The sequence below is a fragment of the Somniosus microcephalus genome, chromosome 3 (genome assembly GCF_052327205.1).
Source record: "Somniosus microcephalus isolate GS21.2 chromosome 3, FLI_Smic_1.0, whole genome shotgun sequence".
In the NCBI taxonomy this organism is placed as follows: Eukaryota; Metazoa; Chordata; class Chondrichthyes; order Squaliformes; family Somniosidae; genus Somniosus; species Somniosus microcephalus.
This window is the reverse complement of record NC_140989.1, coordinates 148660593-148676376: the sequence shown is the minus strand read 5'-3', so window position 1 is coordinate 148676376 and position 15784 is coordinate 148660593. Positions and strand designations below refer to the sequence as shown.

The 15784-nt window shown below is 39.6% G+C and overlaps 2 protein-coding genes across 8 annotated transcripts in view; both read left to right on the top strand.

Moving 5' to 3' along the window:
* Positions 1–15784, top strand: part of LOC147121470 (GDNF-inducible zinc finger protein 1-like) — a 90494-nt gene that overhangs the window by 4783 nt on the left and 69927 nt on the right. The window lies entirely within an intron of this gene.
* gzf1 (GDNF-inducible zinc finger protein 1) overlaps positions 1–15784 on the top strand; it is a 38459-nt gene that overhangs the window by 14980 nt on the left and 7695 nt on the right. Inside the window, exons 6-9 of one of the 7 annotated variants that reach the window (XR_015077554.1) lie at positions 1765–1932; positions 2738–2895; positions 7403–7644; positions 11847–12493. Coding sequence is in view for 5 of the 7 variants with exons in the window: in XM_085981743.1 (XP_085837869.1) it covers positions 1765–1932; positions 2738–2895; positions 3393–3617 (551 nt within the window). In the remaining 2 variants the exon portion in view is untranslated. Of the gene's footprint in view, positions 1–1764; positions 1933–2737; positions 2896–3392; positions 4020–7402; positions 9659–11846; positions 12494–15573; positions 15771–15784 lie in introns of those variants that run through there. The other 6 variants (XR_015077553.1, XM_085981745.1, XM_085981746.1 and 3 more) reach the window with 6 other exon arrangements.

Here is a 15784-nt window from a genome sequence, read left to right as displayed (position 1 = left end):
TAGAGCAATTTAGAGAAGCACTGATCAATAGTCGTGATAAAATAGAGAGAGAGACAAGAAAGGTTGAAGGGGGAATCTCCTATCAGACAAGCTTTTTCTGAGCAGAGAAAGGAAAATAAATATTTGGCTTGCAAGAGAGAACTGATCTTGAAGACAGCTTTAACAGTGGAAAAAATGTGGCAGCACCATTTGAACTGAGAAGAGATAGTATGGGCAAGAATGTTAACAGTTTAGGCCAGGTACGGTAGCATAGTGGTTAAGTTACTGGACTAGTAATCCAGAGGCCTGGACTAATGATTCATGAGACGTGAGTTCAAATCCACAATAGCTGGGGAATTTTAATTCAATTAATTAAATAAATCTGGAATAAAAAGCTAGTAGTGGTGACCATGAAACTATTCATGTGGCTGAATTCAAACTTGAAAGTTGAGCTTCTGTTTTTGTGCATCAGCTTCTAAACTGCAGCATGTGCAAACTACCTATACCTAATGGAACATTGGATGTTTGTAAACCACATGTGGGCAGAAGCTGAGCCCTCAACCTCGGTGTTTAAACTGACCAAACATATGGCATCCCCAGGGCTAGTACATTGTCTAAGAACATCTTGATTCTGTTACTCATCTTTATCTGGAGATTCTCAACACTGATATGTTATCTTGTACAAATGTTTGGAACCTAATGGAATAAAAGCTTTCTGCAAATCTACACCCTTTAAGCAATATTTGCACAGTACTGTCAAAAAGCAGCTTTGACAGAATAGATAAAAAAGCATAAAAAGAACACTTTCTCCACAATGATTTAACATTGCAAATGTGTCAGGTCTATGTAGGCATAACCTTTGTATACTCAGTTGTCAGTAATTCATTAAACTGCTCTTTAGACGAGCCCATTATCATTTTTGTTCTCCCGTTCTCAGTTCTGTTGATCCACATGTGTGGATCGGTTCTAGCAGTTTATGCCATTACTGATTTAAGTTAACCGGTCTTTCCCTTTCAGATGCTGAGTGACCTTTATGTATTTCCAGAATGTTTGTTTTTATTTTGGAATTTCAGCAATTACAGTTTCTCTTTATCTTTTTGTTCTACAAAGGGGAATATAAAGGGGAGGAAGTGTTGCTACAGTTATACTAAGCCCTGATTGGACCACATCTGGAATTCTGTGTACAGTTCTGGGTACCGCACCTTAGGAAGGATATATTGGCCTTGGAAGGAGTGCAGCGCAGAATCACCAGAATGTTACCAGGGCTCCAAGGGTTAGATTATGAGGAGAGGTTACATAAACTAAGTTTGTATTCCCTGGAATATAGAAGGTTAGCGGGTGATTTGATTAAAGTACTTAGGATTTTGAAAGGAATTGATAGGGTAGAAAGAGAGAAACTTTCTGCTGGTGAGGGAGTTTAGGACAAGGGGACATAACCTTAAAATCAGCGCCAAACCAGTCAGGAGAGAAGTTAGGAACCATTTCTTCATGCAAAGGGTAGTAGAAGTGTGGAAAACTCTCCCACAAAAAGTAGTAGATGTTAGCTCAATTTTTAATCTGAGATCGATAGATTTTTGCTAGCCAAAGATATTGAGGGATATGGAGCCAAGGTGGGTGGATGAAGTTAGGCTACAGATCAGCCATGAATCGGTTGAATGGTGGACCCGGCTCGAGGGGCTGAATGGCCTACCCCTACATAGAATAGTCACTACTGTTCATGATCACTGACCCCCAAATTTTCAAGATAGTTTATGCAGTTGTATTAATTTGACTTTTATCTTGCAGGTGAAAGACCCTTTATGTGTGAAACATGTGGCAAGAGTTTTGCTTCAAAGGAGAATCTGAAACATCACAATAGAATCCACACTGGATCAAAGCCATTTGTATGTGAGATCTGTTATCGAGCTTTCGCACAGAGAAATTCTCTTCACCAACACCTTAGAGTTCACACAGGTGTGATACGATTTTTGTTCTAACTTTCTTTCATTATGAAAGCTCAGTGGGCCAAAAAACATGCCTCATTTCAGTGTTTACTTAAAAGCCAAGCACTAAACCTGAACTTGCTTTAATAAAGATTTTCTAAAGATACAAAATTTAGCAATAGCCTGGAGCAGCTGTATTAAAACAAATGGCATTACAAATCAAGGATTTAAAGCTTTACAAAGCTTTGGGGGAAAGAAATACCTTACTTTTGGTGAGGAGAGGTGTGGGAAGAATGGTTCTTAATGTCCAAACGTGATTCTGTTATTGGTATTAGATATCTTTAACATTAATTTACTAAACTGAATTTTGAAATAATTTCCTGAGCTGGAGAGTATGTATCAAGGACCTTTGCCTGTTAATTATCTCTGCTGGAAAGTGTATGTCAGCTTACAATAGATCTGACTCAGCTGTGCCACCCACTGCCAACTCCAAACATGGAAAATAGCCACTGGAATGAGTTGCCAAAGGGCTTTTGGTGCGAGTGGTCCACACCTTAAGACAGGAGGAGGAAAAAAAAAATGGCACTGGATGTACAATTCTGAAGTTATACGTGACCACCACCTGGGCGCATTGGCCATGGAAGGAGTGTTCACGTCACGGCCTGTCCGACTGTTAATCAGCCTGCGATTCCTCCCACTATTTCACACTACTCTCTAAGGGAAGAGCTTTAATTTGAACATTATAATGCTGCTAGCATGAAATGTTTGACGTTTTCAAATGCTGAGGCAAGTAGTGTTCTGTTTTAGCGTCCAGTAATTTACTGCGTCTTTTTCAGGTGAGAGGCCCTATTACTGTGACCAGTGCGGCAAACAATTCACACAGCTGAATGCTCTGCAACGCCACTATCGCATACATTCAGGAGAGAAACCTTTTATGTGCAGTGCATGTGGGAGGACATTTACTGAAAAATCTACACTCAGAAGACATGCTTCAGTGAGTATCTGAATTATTCCACATAATAGATCTGTGTGATGCTTTAAACTATCATTTGCAGATGAGCACTTTCCTGTTTCCAGAGTAATCTGCTTTACAAGTGAAATTTGCGAAGCAAAGGGGATTCTAGCATACCTGAAGTTGGGTGCTCCCATTTCCTAATGTAATTGCAATCATATCTGCCATGTCGTAGCCCTATTTTTTTTCCCCCAAAACAATCAGTTTTCCCCACACAGTCAAATTACAAACACTGACAAATGCATTAACCCCCAACAGATTGAGACTTTATCGCAAACATGCTAGTGTGCAAATATATATCTTAAAATTTCTTGTGATGATCTCTCACTCTCTATATTTAAAATCTTGTGTCTGCATGCACTTCAGGTGAACTTTTCCACTATAAATTCCTGTGTCCACATTTATAATGGAAGTTGTCTCTGTAAACTTGTCTGTTGCTCCATTTGCTGAGATACTGTTCTTCTCTTTGGTCCTCACAGCAGGCTGAATCTGTACTTCTCTGCTGTTATTTTGATATCCATGTGCAATTTTTGCCCTTCTCACATTTTGGGTTTCTGCACCCATGCAACCTTGGACCTCTGTATATTTGTACTCTCGCAACCGATTATTTGTGCTGCCAATGTTGGGCAGATCCCATTGTGTACACTCTCCAGCAACAATGCCACTGGAAATCATTTGTGTTGTGGAAATTAATGTTGCGATAAAACTGGAAGCTGTAAGAAGAAAATGAAGAAAGAAGCGATATAGGAGAAGCACATTCATGCATAGAAAGCAGTAGGAATTGTATTAATTTATTTTTTTAAATGATTATTTGTCTCTGAAATGTAAAATTAAAAAGTCTTTGAACAATGTTTAAGGCATAAAAACAGAAACCTTTACTGTTCACCATAGCAATCTTTCCTAGTATTAGAATGGTGCTGCAGTTTCTGTTCAGTAGGCTATTTAATTTATAATTGAAGTTTCTTTATAAAAACAACATTGACACAGGCTTTTTCAGTGTTCAAACAGTGGTTCTAAGTTGTGAAGAATTCTGCTTTAATTAGGGCAAGTGGCCTGTACTGAATCCTGCAACTTTCTTCTGACTGTAAAACTTCACTATCAGTTTCTTTCCTCACCGGCATTTTAATTTTAATGAGTTTGTTTTAAGTTGCAGTACTCTGTCTCTCAGTCCATTTAACATGGAATGAAGTTTCCAACAGCTTAATGTAACAGTTAGTTTTACACCTGGCAAAAACTCTGTTCACTGACATTGTTTAAAATTAGAGTCTCAATCAAAGTACTGAGGTGTAGAATTGAAGAAAGTGCCTGCTATAAGACTAGCTACTATAACAGTTAGTCTTTCCCTAGATGGTCTTACAGACTCAACACACTCCACTTTGCTCCGTAACTGATCCCAACCAACAACTGGAACACAAATATACCTTGCGAGTGCCACATTCCCCCCACACCATCTCATGATTTTTGCTAATTTTGTTGCATTAAATCATTGCCCTAGTGTAAGGGGGGCATTTTTTAACTGGATTATGGTAATTTACCTGGCCAGCAGCCTTTGCCTCTGAGCTCTGACCAATTCCAACCTTTTACCTGGTTTACGATAATTCACCTGGTCAGCAGCCTTTTGCTGCTGCACTCCAAACCAATTTACAAACAGCGGTTTCGAATCGCTACCCCTCCTTCAGTTCTGAGTGGAGGAACTTATAATTAATGATATTAAAACGGACAAGTGGTTTGGATGAGAGAAAAATCAAGTTTTATTACCTAAATAAACTACAATCAAAAGTTTAAAACTATACCACACGAACACAGTAATTACAGTAAAACTATATAACGGGGTTGCAGATGGCAAAAACGAGGGATAAAATGGCTCCAATTTTACTTAAACAATCTTAGCAATTACCCTCAAATCACCACCCCCGAACTCCTGCTAGGTTGCCTTGCTGAGGAGTCAGAACACCCTGCTCACCTCTGGTCCCAGGAAGTAAAAGAGAGTGATAGCTTCTCAGCAGCTATCTTATATACCTGGTGAGGTCCTGCTGTTCTGCCTTGCAAGGGCTGTGTGCAAAATTCCCACCCAAAGGGTCCAATACACAAGAGAAAGCTGTGATTGGCTAACTCAGAGTGGTTGGACTGGGTTAATGTGTCTTCCGGAGCTCCCTGGGCTGAAACAAAAGGGAAATACAACTGCTCTATTGTCCAGAATACTAGGTGATTTAAACCCATTCAGTTCTTAAACGGATCCCATTCAAGATACAAAAGTCTCTTCTGCAGTTTAGATGTATCCACTCGATATACAAGCAAATGCTAATAGCATTCAATTGCTTTGTAAACAAAGCATTGTCCTGTGGTCATCTGGAACCTCAATTGATTGACAGTCTTGAGTGCTTAGCAAACAAAGTTCCTTTGTTCATGCTGGCAGTTTCAAGCACTCGATCTTAGAGTCAACATTGTAGAACGTTTTGTAAACAGGCATCGATAGTCCTGCTGCAGGGGGGGTGGGGACTCCCCTTTGATTGGCAGCTCCATTGAACCTTACTTACAGACACAGAAAGCTGCTTTCCAAGTCCTTTGTCTTCGGCCATGTGGTGTGACAGCCATTTTTATCCCTGGAAATTTAAAAGCACAACGCCCAGGGATTCTTTAATCAAAAAAATTAATCTTCAGAACTGTAAATTATTGCGAATTCTTACACTAGCCATAATTCATGTAATTTTATAGAACTATGTGAAATGCCTTTGAAATTCCTGAGAAATTATAGAATGCCAAACTTTTATTTCAAATTATTTTCCCTGAGGTGGTATGTCAAAGCAAGATTTCATGTAATACACAAATTATTTGTTGCTGTTGCAGACAGTGATGCAGTTAGGGGTAACTTTCATGGTGAGAGTGTGACTTGTAGATACATTCAACCTGCTTTTCATACTCTCAAATGTTTATGGATCCAGTGACCAGATGTATTGCATAGAATTCACAACACAGAAACAGGCCATTTGGCTCAACTGGTCTGTGCCGGTGTTTATGCTCCACATGAGCCTCCTCCTCCTTCTTCACCTAACCCTAATAGCACATCCTTCTATTCCTTTCGCCCTCATGCATTTATCTAGCTTCCCCTTAAATGCATCGATATGCTGTTCGCCTCAACTACTCCATGTGGTAACAAGTTCCAAATTCTAACCACTCTCTAGGTAAAGAAGTTTCTCCTGAATTCCTTATTGGCTTTATTAGTGACTATTTTATATTTATGACCCCTAGTTTTAGAATCCCCACAAGTGGCAACATCTTCTCCATGACTACCCTGTCAAATCCTTTCATAATCTTAGACCTGTATTAGGTCACCCCTCAGCCTTCTCTTTCCTAGAGACAAGAATCCCAGCCTGTTCAATCATTTCTGATAGTTATAACCTCTCAGTACTTTTTAAAAATTCATTCCTGGGATGTTGGTGTCGCTGGCAAGGCCAGCATTTATTGCCCTTGAGAAGGTGGTGGTGAGCCACCTTCTTGAACTGCTGCAGTCCGTGTGGTGAAGGTACTACCATAGTGCTGTTAGGGAGGGAGTTCCAGGATTTTGACCCAGCGACGATGCAGGAACGACAATATATTTCCAAGTCAGGATGGTGTGTACTTGGAGGGGAATTTGCAGATGATGGTGTTCCCATGCGCCTGCTGCCCTTGTTCTTCTAGGTGGTAGAGGTCGCAGGTTTGGGCGGTGCTGTCAAAGAAGCCTTGGTGAGTATATGCAGTGCATCTTGTAGATGGTACATACTGCAGCCATGGTGCGCTGGTGGTGGAGGGAGTGAATGTTTAATGTGGCGGATGGGGTGCCAATCAAGTGGATTACTTTGTCCTGGATGGTGTCGAGCTTCTTGAGTGTTGTTGGAGCTGCACTCATCCAGGCAAGTGGAGAGTATTCCATCACACTCCTGACTTGTGCCTTGTAGATGGTGGAAAGACTTTGGGGAGTCAGGAGGTGAGACACTCGCCACAGAATACCTAGCCTCTGACCTGCTCTTGTAGCCACAGTATTAATGTGACTGGTCCAGTTAAGTTTCTGGTCAATGGTGACCACCCCCCCACCCAGGATGTTGATGGTGGGGGATTTGGCAATGGTAATGCCATTGAATGTCATGGGGCGGTGGTTCGTCTCTCACTTGTTCGAGATAGTTATTGCCTGGCACTTGTGTGGCGTGAATGTTACTTGCGTACTGGTAACTTGTATTATTACTGTGAGGAACTTTTCTAAACGTAATTGTGCTGTTCCTGCTCTATTTTCCCTTTTAAATCTATAATAGACATGAAAGTGACATGCAACGTGGCAGAGTGTGAACACATTCAGCAAGGTTCCAGCTCAGCTATATTGTGCTTTGATCTACATGCTTACATGATGAAATATTTTAAACATATGTGCATTTGAACTGTGCTGTTCTAAACTCTTTAAATCATCTTTTAACAACTGTCACAAATGTTTGATTTTTTAAATTAAAATTGTTAACAGGTTCATAACAAGAATGCACCATGGCAATCCTTCCTTATCACTTTGGATGAGGGCTCTAAAAAGGGCCATGCTCGAAGAACAGATCTCCACGCATTTGTTGATTGTGAGCAAGTTGCCCCTTCAGAAGCACAAGACGACTAAGGATCTTGTACAGAAATAATCAGTGACCAAAATACAGTAACGCTCCATGGAAACATCTCCGGTGCACATGCACAAAACGCATCTGGTACTTCAGATTGGAGGTCAGCTGGTCTGCCTTCCATCACTATGGTAACTCAAGCAGCCTCCATGGCAGCCACTTTTAATGAGCTAGCTGTACTCCATGCCCCAACCGATTTCAGTGCAGCCTCACTTGCATACCTTGGCTAATGTTGAACAGTTAGGTGCAGCAAGTGCACAAGCGCTAGTCCTTGACAGCAATGCATTGGAAAAAAATGGGACCCCTAGCACAAGCATTGTGACTACAATTTCTGTGCCTGCATGCCTAGTCATGACTAGTCACATCAATAACATGTTAACACATGCAGCTGGGGTTGGGCAAATACAGAGTGGAACACCTGTCACCATATCAACAGGGTCTTCACAGCTAACTGTTATGCAGAGTGGTAATCTGCCAGCATTGCAGAGTACAGTAAATGGAGTGACCAATATTCAGACTATTCAAATGTAAACTAGTATTATCCAGCTGTATTTGTTTCCAATATTCCCATAACTCATGGACTAATTTTAAATGATCAGAATCCAGATTTTGGAAAGGAAAAATAAATAAATTACAGGAAACTTTTTTTTATCCGGCACCGCGTGATGCCGGTTAGCAAAAAATCTGATAACCGAGAGCTATAGTAAAAGATACAGAGAGCTGAGCGCTCCGTATAAAGCAACAAACCCTGTTGCTTAGCAACAGGTGCAGAACAGTGGCCACAAGTTCCAAGCGTCTCTGTAGCTTAGCAACAGCTGCAGCCACACCCAATTGCACAGCAACAGATCGAGGAAGGCAAGTAATATGAAGTAAAACTTACCTGAACCTACTCCTGAATTTTGCCGGTTAACCGAGATTTCCGATTATTTAGGTGCCGGTAAATCGAAAGTTTCCTGTATACGTAACATTGGTTGTCCGTTGGTTATCTATGAAATACCTGCAATTCTCACTCACTGGGCTGCAGCCGTATTATTTAATGTTGTAAACTGGAGCATTAACCGCACTGGTTTATTATTTTAACTCCTTTTGAAGCTCACAAAGTTGCAATTTAGTTTCTTTTTGTGCTTCCACCTTTTTCTGATTTTTTTTTTGTGCTGGGATTTGATTTTTTTTTTAAAGAAAGTAAGTAACCAGTTAAGGTTTGCCTATTAGATTTTGAAGTGTCAGAAGATCTTTTAATCTAAAATATGATTTGATAAGTCCTTCAGAGAAAATCATGTGATGCTAATTTTGTGATTGTCCTGTTGTTACACGGCAGTTTTTAAAAAAGATTAATTCTTCTATTAATTGTGGCATATTATATGGCACATTATTCTTTGATAACCTTTTGCATACTGTTTGCAAAGCGGTATGTTTAAGTTTTTGTCAAAAAAATCTGTTGGTTGATAATGGGCAAAATGCTTTCTTTTTTTAGACACCCATAGCATTTCAGGCCTTATAGCCTTACGATGTGGGCATCAGTATTTAAATCCCAGATTCCCCCACGGAAATGTACGTGCCTTTTAATACTATGTAGGTAGATGAGTAGCTTGAGGGAAGTAATGCTGTTTGAGTTCACATCATTTTTATTACTAAAATATTATAATACAAAACACAGATGTATGAATTGAACATGTTTAAAAGACTCCTTTTAAGATCACAAATTGTGCTAATGTCCTGAAGCTATTGCGAATCTTCTGTCAGAATGATAATTAAACCTGTACAATGTATGAAGTGGTCATTTAGAGTGTATTAGGCATGTAGAAAATATTTGTGGTAGGAGAAATTTGCTTCACTGTATCACTAAATATAATATTTGGGTTTTGTGGTCATCCTTGTAAACTTGTATCTAACGTTAATATAATTAATTGTAGAGGGTGTCAAGTCAGAATGACATGCAGTCTTTTTTAAAACAAATTGGGCAATTTATGCTGTGCTGCTCTCCTTGTATCTGTATATGCTAACTTATTATCTCAACAGCTTACAAAATACTTTATGGAAGTTTATCAGTTTTTCTGATTGACTTTTATTTGTCAAATTGTGAGCTCTCTTTTGAAAATGAATGTGATGGGACCTGTGTTCTGCCTCTGACTGAGTTTGTAAACACCAACATGTCCTATCAATAATGGAAAAACTCTTCATCAAATTGTCCAGACATTCAACAAACTTACTTCATTTCCATTTACCAACTCAGCATTTGGCTCTTTAAAAAAAATTGTTAGAAACTATCAATCTAATTCAATATAATGATAAACACTGTCTTCCCTTCAATCTATCTACCTATTTCATATAAAAGTTTTGAAAGTGTGCATCATACTTCAGAAGGAGAAAGGTAGTAATTTATTTATTTTTCTCCCCTTGACCCAGAGATGGAAATTTGCAAACTTCCCTCACTAAACAGCAGTTAAACTCAAGTTGACCTTGGGCTGTGTTTACTTACAGCAATTGGACCTTGTGGCCTTAAAGAACCAGGTCACATTAGCAGCAGAATAATACATTGTGCTTTACATGGCATAAGCACGAGTTATTTTAAAACTGTTTAATTTGACCACCTGTGACCAGCGCCATAGGAGGCCCACTAGTAAGTTTTAAAATACGTACTTGTTTTATCCACCTCTCCTTTCTGGAGCAAACGCTATTACATTGGCTTCTCTCCCACAGCAGAATTTTACATATTTAAGCAGGATTGGAACAGCTGTGGTCAAAGCCTCTGCCACCTCCCAACAGTCAAGGGTGCATGTCATAAAGGCCTGGTGACTAATTCATCCTGGTTAAGTTTTTTTCAGAACCAATTCTTTTTCTACAAATATCTCTAACAATTGTTCCATATTCTCTAGTTTACCTACGTTTTCACTTCCACTGTCATTTGTAAAAAAAAAGCTAAATACAGGAAACTTTCTGGTATCCGGCACGGACGGGACCGATGTGGTGCCAGTTCATCAACAATGCCGGACAACCGAACGCTATAGTAAAAGATACGGAGAGCTGACAGCTCCGTATAAAGCAACAAACCCTGTTGCTTAGCTTCAAAACAATCGGCACAAGTTGCAAGCGTCTCTGTAGCTTAGCAACAGCTTCAGCTACACCCTTGCAGAGCAATAAATGGAGTAAAAAAAGTTACCTGAACCGACTCCTGAATTTTGCCGGTGGATAGAGCGTTCCGGTTATTTAGGGGCCAGTTAATCGAAAGTTTCCTGTATTTATTTAATCTCTCTGCCAAACTTTCATCCTCCACACTTGGAGTCCCTCCTTAATCCCTGAGTAGCTATACTCCCTCTTTAACTATTTTTTCTTTTTATATGCTTATGAAAGCCCTTACTATTTCCTTTTATATTATCTGCAAGCCTTTCTTTCATATTCTTTTAGTCTTTCTAATCTCCTTTTCACCTTTAGTATTGTTAGCCCTAATTTTATCATGTGCCTCCCTTTTCAGTTTCATTTTAGTTTTAATCTCTATTTATCCCTGGTGCTTTATTTTTTAATGCCCTCCTATAAGAATATTATGTTATCTACCCATCTCGATTTTGAAGATTTCCTGCTGCTGATCCGTAGGCCTACTTGCTAACATTTCTACCCAGTGAATTTAAGCCATATCCTTTCTTGCCGAACATTGCCATCTCTCCAGAAAATGTTACAACCAGAAATATAACGGTTTTAGTCCTGTCCCAAACAAAGCTACATCTGTTATTGCTCCAATATCACATCCCTCCATAGTTAATAATGTTTCTAACTCTTCACTTTTGGTTTGAATGCTTTGTGCATTCACACATGTACCACTCATTCCTGATTCCCAATTATTTTTGAACATTGACCTGTGGCCTACTCCTGCTCCTATCTTCTATGTTTCTATTATCCTTTGCCCCTTCTGCGCCAGTGTTTATATATATCTCTACCTCGTAGCCTCTTTCTTTCTCTTTGGAGTCAGGACCCATTTTAGATGTTCTGTTCATCCATCTATATAGTAGATGGTCTAATCTACCATTGTTTAAAAAGTATAGTGAATGTTTCAATTTGAGGCAGGGATTGGTAATGTTATCTTGTCCCACCACAGACACATTTTCCACTAGTCGATTATGAAACATAATGATTGCAATAATTTAGAGTTCTTGGCCCAGATTACCCCTCTCCCAGTTTGAGGGTAATCTTGTGGAAAGTGCCTTCCATAGAAAATAGATGTGAGAAAACAAGGGTGTCACTTTCACATGCAACAGAAATTAAGAAGTTTCAATCTAAGTTTCTCAGACAAATACCCCATTTATGTTACAGAACAATTTCCATTGGGTCACAGGAGCAGATTGAGCAACAATGGATAATTGTGCGAAGTGGCATTTGCAAATTGGTAATGATGGGGAAAGGTCTATACAGGCCAGGAATGACAAAAATGCACCAGTGACCTGCACAAGCATCCTGAGAATTCAGCCTGCCTGTGTCCAGACCCAAGATAGTGGACACGAACCTAACTACTGCCAACGGCAGCTTAAAAAAAAAAGATATCCAGCATCTGCAAGTACCAGGTGAAACCTCCCCAAATGGAGTTCTGATGCCTCCAATGCTACTGATGTTGCTTAGTTTATTGGATTCCCATAACAAGTGTAGCCTGAGGCAAATCTGTAAAGGGTGATGGTGTATATTTTTAGTGCATCAAAAAGTGTACAGAGGTTTTCTGTGTCTTTGTATCCTTCTCATCACATTTGAGCTGCAGTTTGAATGAATTTGAAAGCAGTATCTTAATTCTTGGTAAAATTGTTACTTTTCTCCTGTTTTAAGTTGACGTGGTGAAGTGTTCAGATTTTGCAACTTTTCTGTGATCAGCTACATGAACAAGCAATTTGAAATACTAACTGAATTCTTAAGCAAAGCAGTTGAAATGTCTATTAAAAGTAGAATTTAAAAGCTCTACATGCAACAAATTACTTAGTGTTTGCCTGGTAATTTATGTTCTACTACACATCGTGTGATCCAAGAAGCAATGATTTGTTTCTTCATCGGGATTATTTGGAAAGCTCTGGTGAGCAAACCTTCCAGTAGTTTTTGGCGCTACCAAACAGGCCTGGCCATCTCTCCCCCAAATGCCAGCCTTTTCTGCTGTATCCTGTCATGTGACCTCCCTGTGTCTGTCTGTCTGTCCACACTCATGCCCCCCACCAAAAAAACTGGCAAGATAAAAACAAACTGACTTAAAATGCAATTTTGCATAGCTGCTCTACCAGACATCAACCCTCTGTTACTCCATTCCCATATATTCTTCTGCAAAATTTTGGTGAAAACAGATGAAGGAAAGGAATTTATTGCAGAAAAGTAAAAGCTACACATGTTCTAAATAAGGAGATGTGGTTTTATGTAGAAGTAAAGCACCTATTAAAGTCAGATTGTATTACAGGCCTAACATTACCCTGTAGTTAATTTATTAGGGTTTTTTTGATATTTAAAAGCTCAATAGTCAAACTTTCAACATGAAAGGTTCTCCAAAAAATGTCCTATTTATTTTATCTTCGTGCCTCAATTGTGTAACGTGTATTTTCATCATGTTAAATGGTTATTTTGAGTGAAACAAGTTCAAACATTGTCATTATTTCTAATGATTCATTAGCATTGCTAGTCTAATGCTTCAAACAACTGTTATTTATCTTAGAAAACATCAAGTACAGGAAACTTTGGTTTATCCGGAGGTTAACTGTCCGGAATGCTCGAGCCACCGGCAAAAATCAGGAGCCGTTTCGTTAGGTTTTTTTTCTTTTCGTTGCTTTTTTTTCACCAGTCAGGCTCTGCAAGGTCTCACTGAAGCTGTTGCTAAGCTACAGAGACGCGTGCAAGGTACGGCCGACTGTTTAGAAGCTGTTGCTAAGCAACAGGGCTTGTTGACAGATGCGAAGCTCAAAATCTCCGTATGTTTCAACATTAGCGCTGGTTTGTCCGGCAGTTTTGATGGGATGGCAACAGCTCGGTCCCGTCGGTGCCGGATAGCACAAAGTTTCCTGTACTATGTTTATTTCTTATTTTCCTATGAAAGTGCTATGTAGGTAGTAAAGATATAAATGTGCAACAGACCTTTTTATGTTGTGTTTTCCTTTATATTTTTCTTTCCACGCTTGTACTCGAACAACCTGTTAAAGCTTTATGACTCAAATTTTTCATTTAAATTAATGGGTCTTATCAAAACAGTGAATCCAGCACATGGTAGTTTAAATCCATTGAGGAACAGGAATAGGCTGTTCAGCCCCTCAAGCCTGCTCATCCATTCAATTAGATCATGGCTGAACTGCACCTCAACGCCATTTACCCACCATATCCCTTGCCTAACAAAAATCTATCTCAGTCTTGAAAGCTTCAATTGTCCCAGCATCCACAGCCTTTTGGTGGAGAGGAGGGTGAAGAGAGAGAAAATTACTACTATTCTACTATCCTTTGTGTAAGAAAAACTTCCTGATTTTGTTCCTGAATGGCCTAGCTTTAATTTTATTATGTTCGCTTGTTCTTGATTCCTCCACCAGAGGAAATAGATTCTCTGTCTATCCTTTTAATATTTTAAACACTGCGATCAGATCACCCCTCAATCTTCAATACTCAAGGGAATACAAACCAAGTTTATTCAACCTGCCCTTATAATTTAACTCTAGCCCTGGTGTCATTCTGGTGAACCTGCGCTGCACCCTCTACAAGGCCAATATATTCTTCCTGAGGTGCGGTAGCCAAAACTGAATGCAGTTCTCCAGCTGGGAAATATTTGACTGAAATAATTCTTCATTTTGTATTCCAGCCACCTAGAGATAAAGGCCAACATTCCATTATCCTTTTTAATGCTTTTTGTACCTGGCTCCTACCTTTTAATGATTTGTGTACTTGGACTCCCAAATATCTCTGCTCCTCTGCAGTTCCTAGTTTCTCACCATGCTCTGAATTATCTTTCTTGGGTCCAAAGTGGATGACCTCACATTTGTCCACATTATAGAATCATAGAAAGGTTACAGCTCGGAAGAAGTCCATTCAGTCCGTCGAGCCTGTGACAACTCTCAGCTAGTCCCACTCCCCTGCCCTTTCCCCGTAGCCCTGCAATTTTTTTTCCTTCAGATACTTTATTGAACTCCATTTGCCACAGTTTTGCCCACGCACTTAATCTGTCTATAACCCTCTGCAACTTCCTGCTCCCATCTGCACTACTTACTGTCTCTCCTAACTTAGTGTCATCTGCAAACTTGGATATACAACTCTTCCTTAATCCAAGTCATTAATAAATATGGTGAAAAGTTGAGATTCCTGGGGAACACCACTTACAACATCCTACCAGAGTACATACTATCCCCACTCTGAATTCTACCTCCCAGCTAATTTCCAACCCAAGTCAAAGGCTACTGCCATTTCCGTGCACTTTCATTTTTGCCAATGTTTTGTTAGAATTTTGTAATTTAAATTTTTTTTAAAGTTGTATATAAGAAAGAACATTGCATTTTATAGCTCTTGTATCATGTCCTCCAGACATCCCAAACTATTTCTCAACCAACAAATTACTTTGGAAATGGGTCACTGCTTTGTAGGCAAATGTAGTAACCAATTCGGCACAGCATGGTCCCACAAACTGCACATAAGATAAATGACTAATTAATCTGTTTTGGCAGTGGTGGTTAAGCAAGGAATGTTGACCTGAACAGCTGGAGAACACCCTGCTCTTAGAATAGTGTCATAGGATCTTTAACGCCCACCTATACAGGTAGGCAAGGCCACCGTTTAACAGCTCATCCAAAAGACAGCAACTCTACTACAGTACTGAGGGGGTGCTGTGTTGTTGGAAGTGTCAGACTAGATTGTGTGGTCAAGTCCTAAAGTGGCCTTGAGCCCACAATCTCTGACCCAGAGGTAAGATTGAGCTCAGCTGATATATCAAGTATACAAAGTGTGTTTTTAATTATTTCTATGCTACTGATAAGCCTAGTAATTACACATCGTTTTAGTGAAGTGTGGATTATTGCTAACATCCAGATTTAAACTGCACCTGCAGAAGTTTGTACACATGATGCCCCTCTGTGAATTTCACATCTTGGCAATGCTGCATGAGGGCAGAGAGGTGAAGCAGTGCAGAGAGAGATGGGAAATGACTGAATAAGTCACTCGGGTTAGTATTGGCAGAGGTCTAGAAGTAGGCATCTACCGGCTTTCCTAGCTAACAGTGGTGTTGCTTGTTTGGATTTAATTTCATTATTTTTAGAATA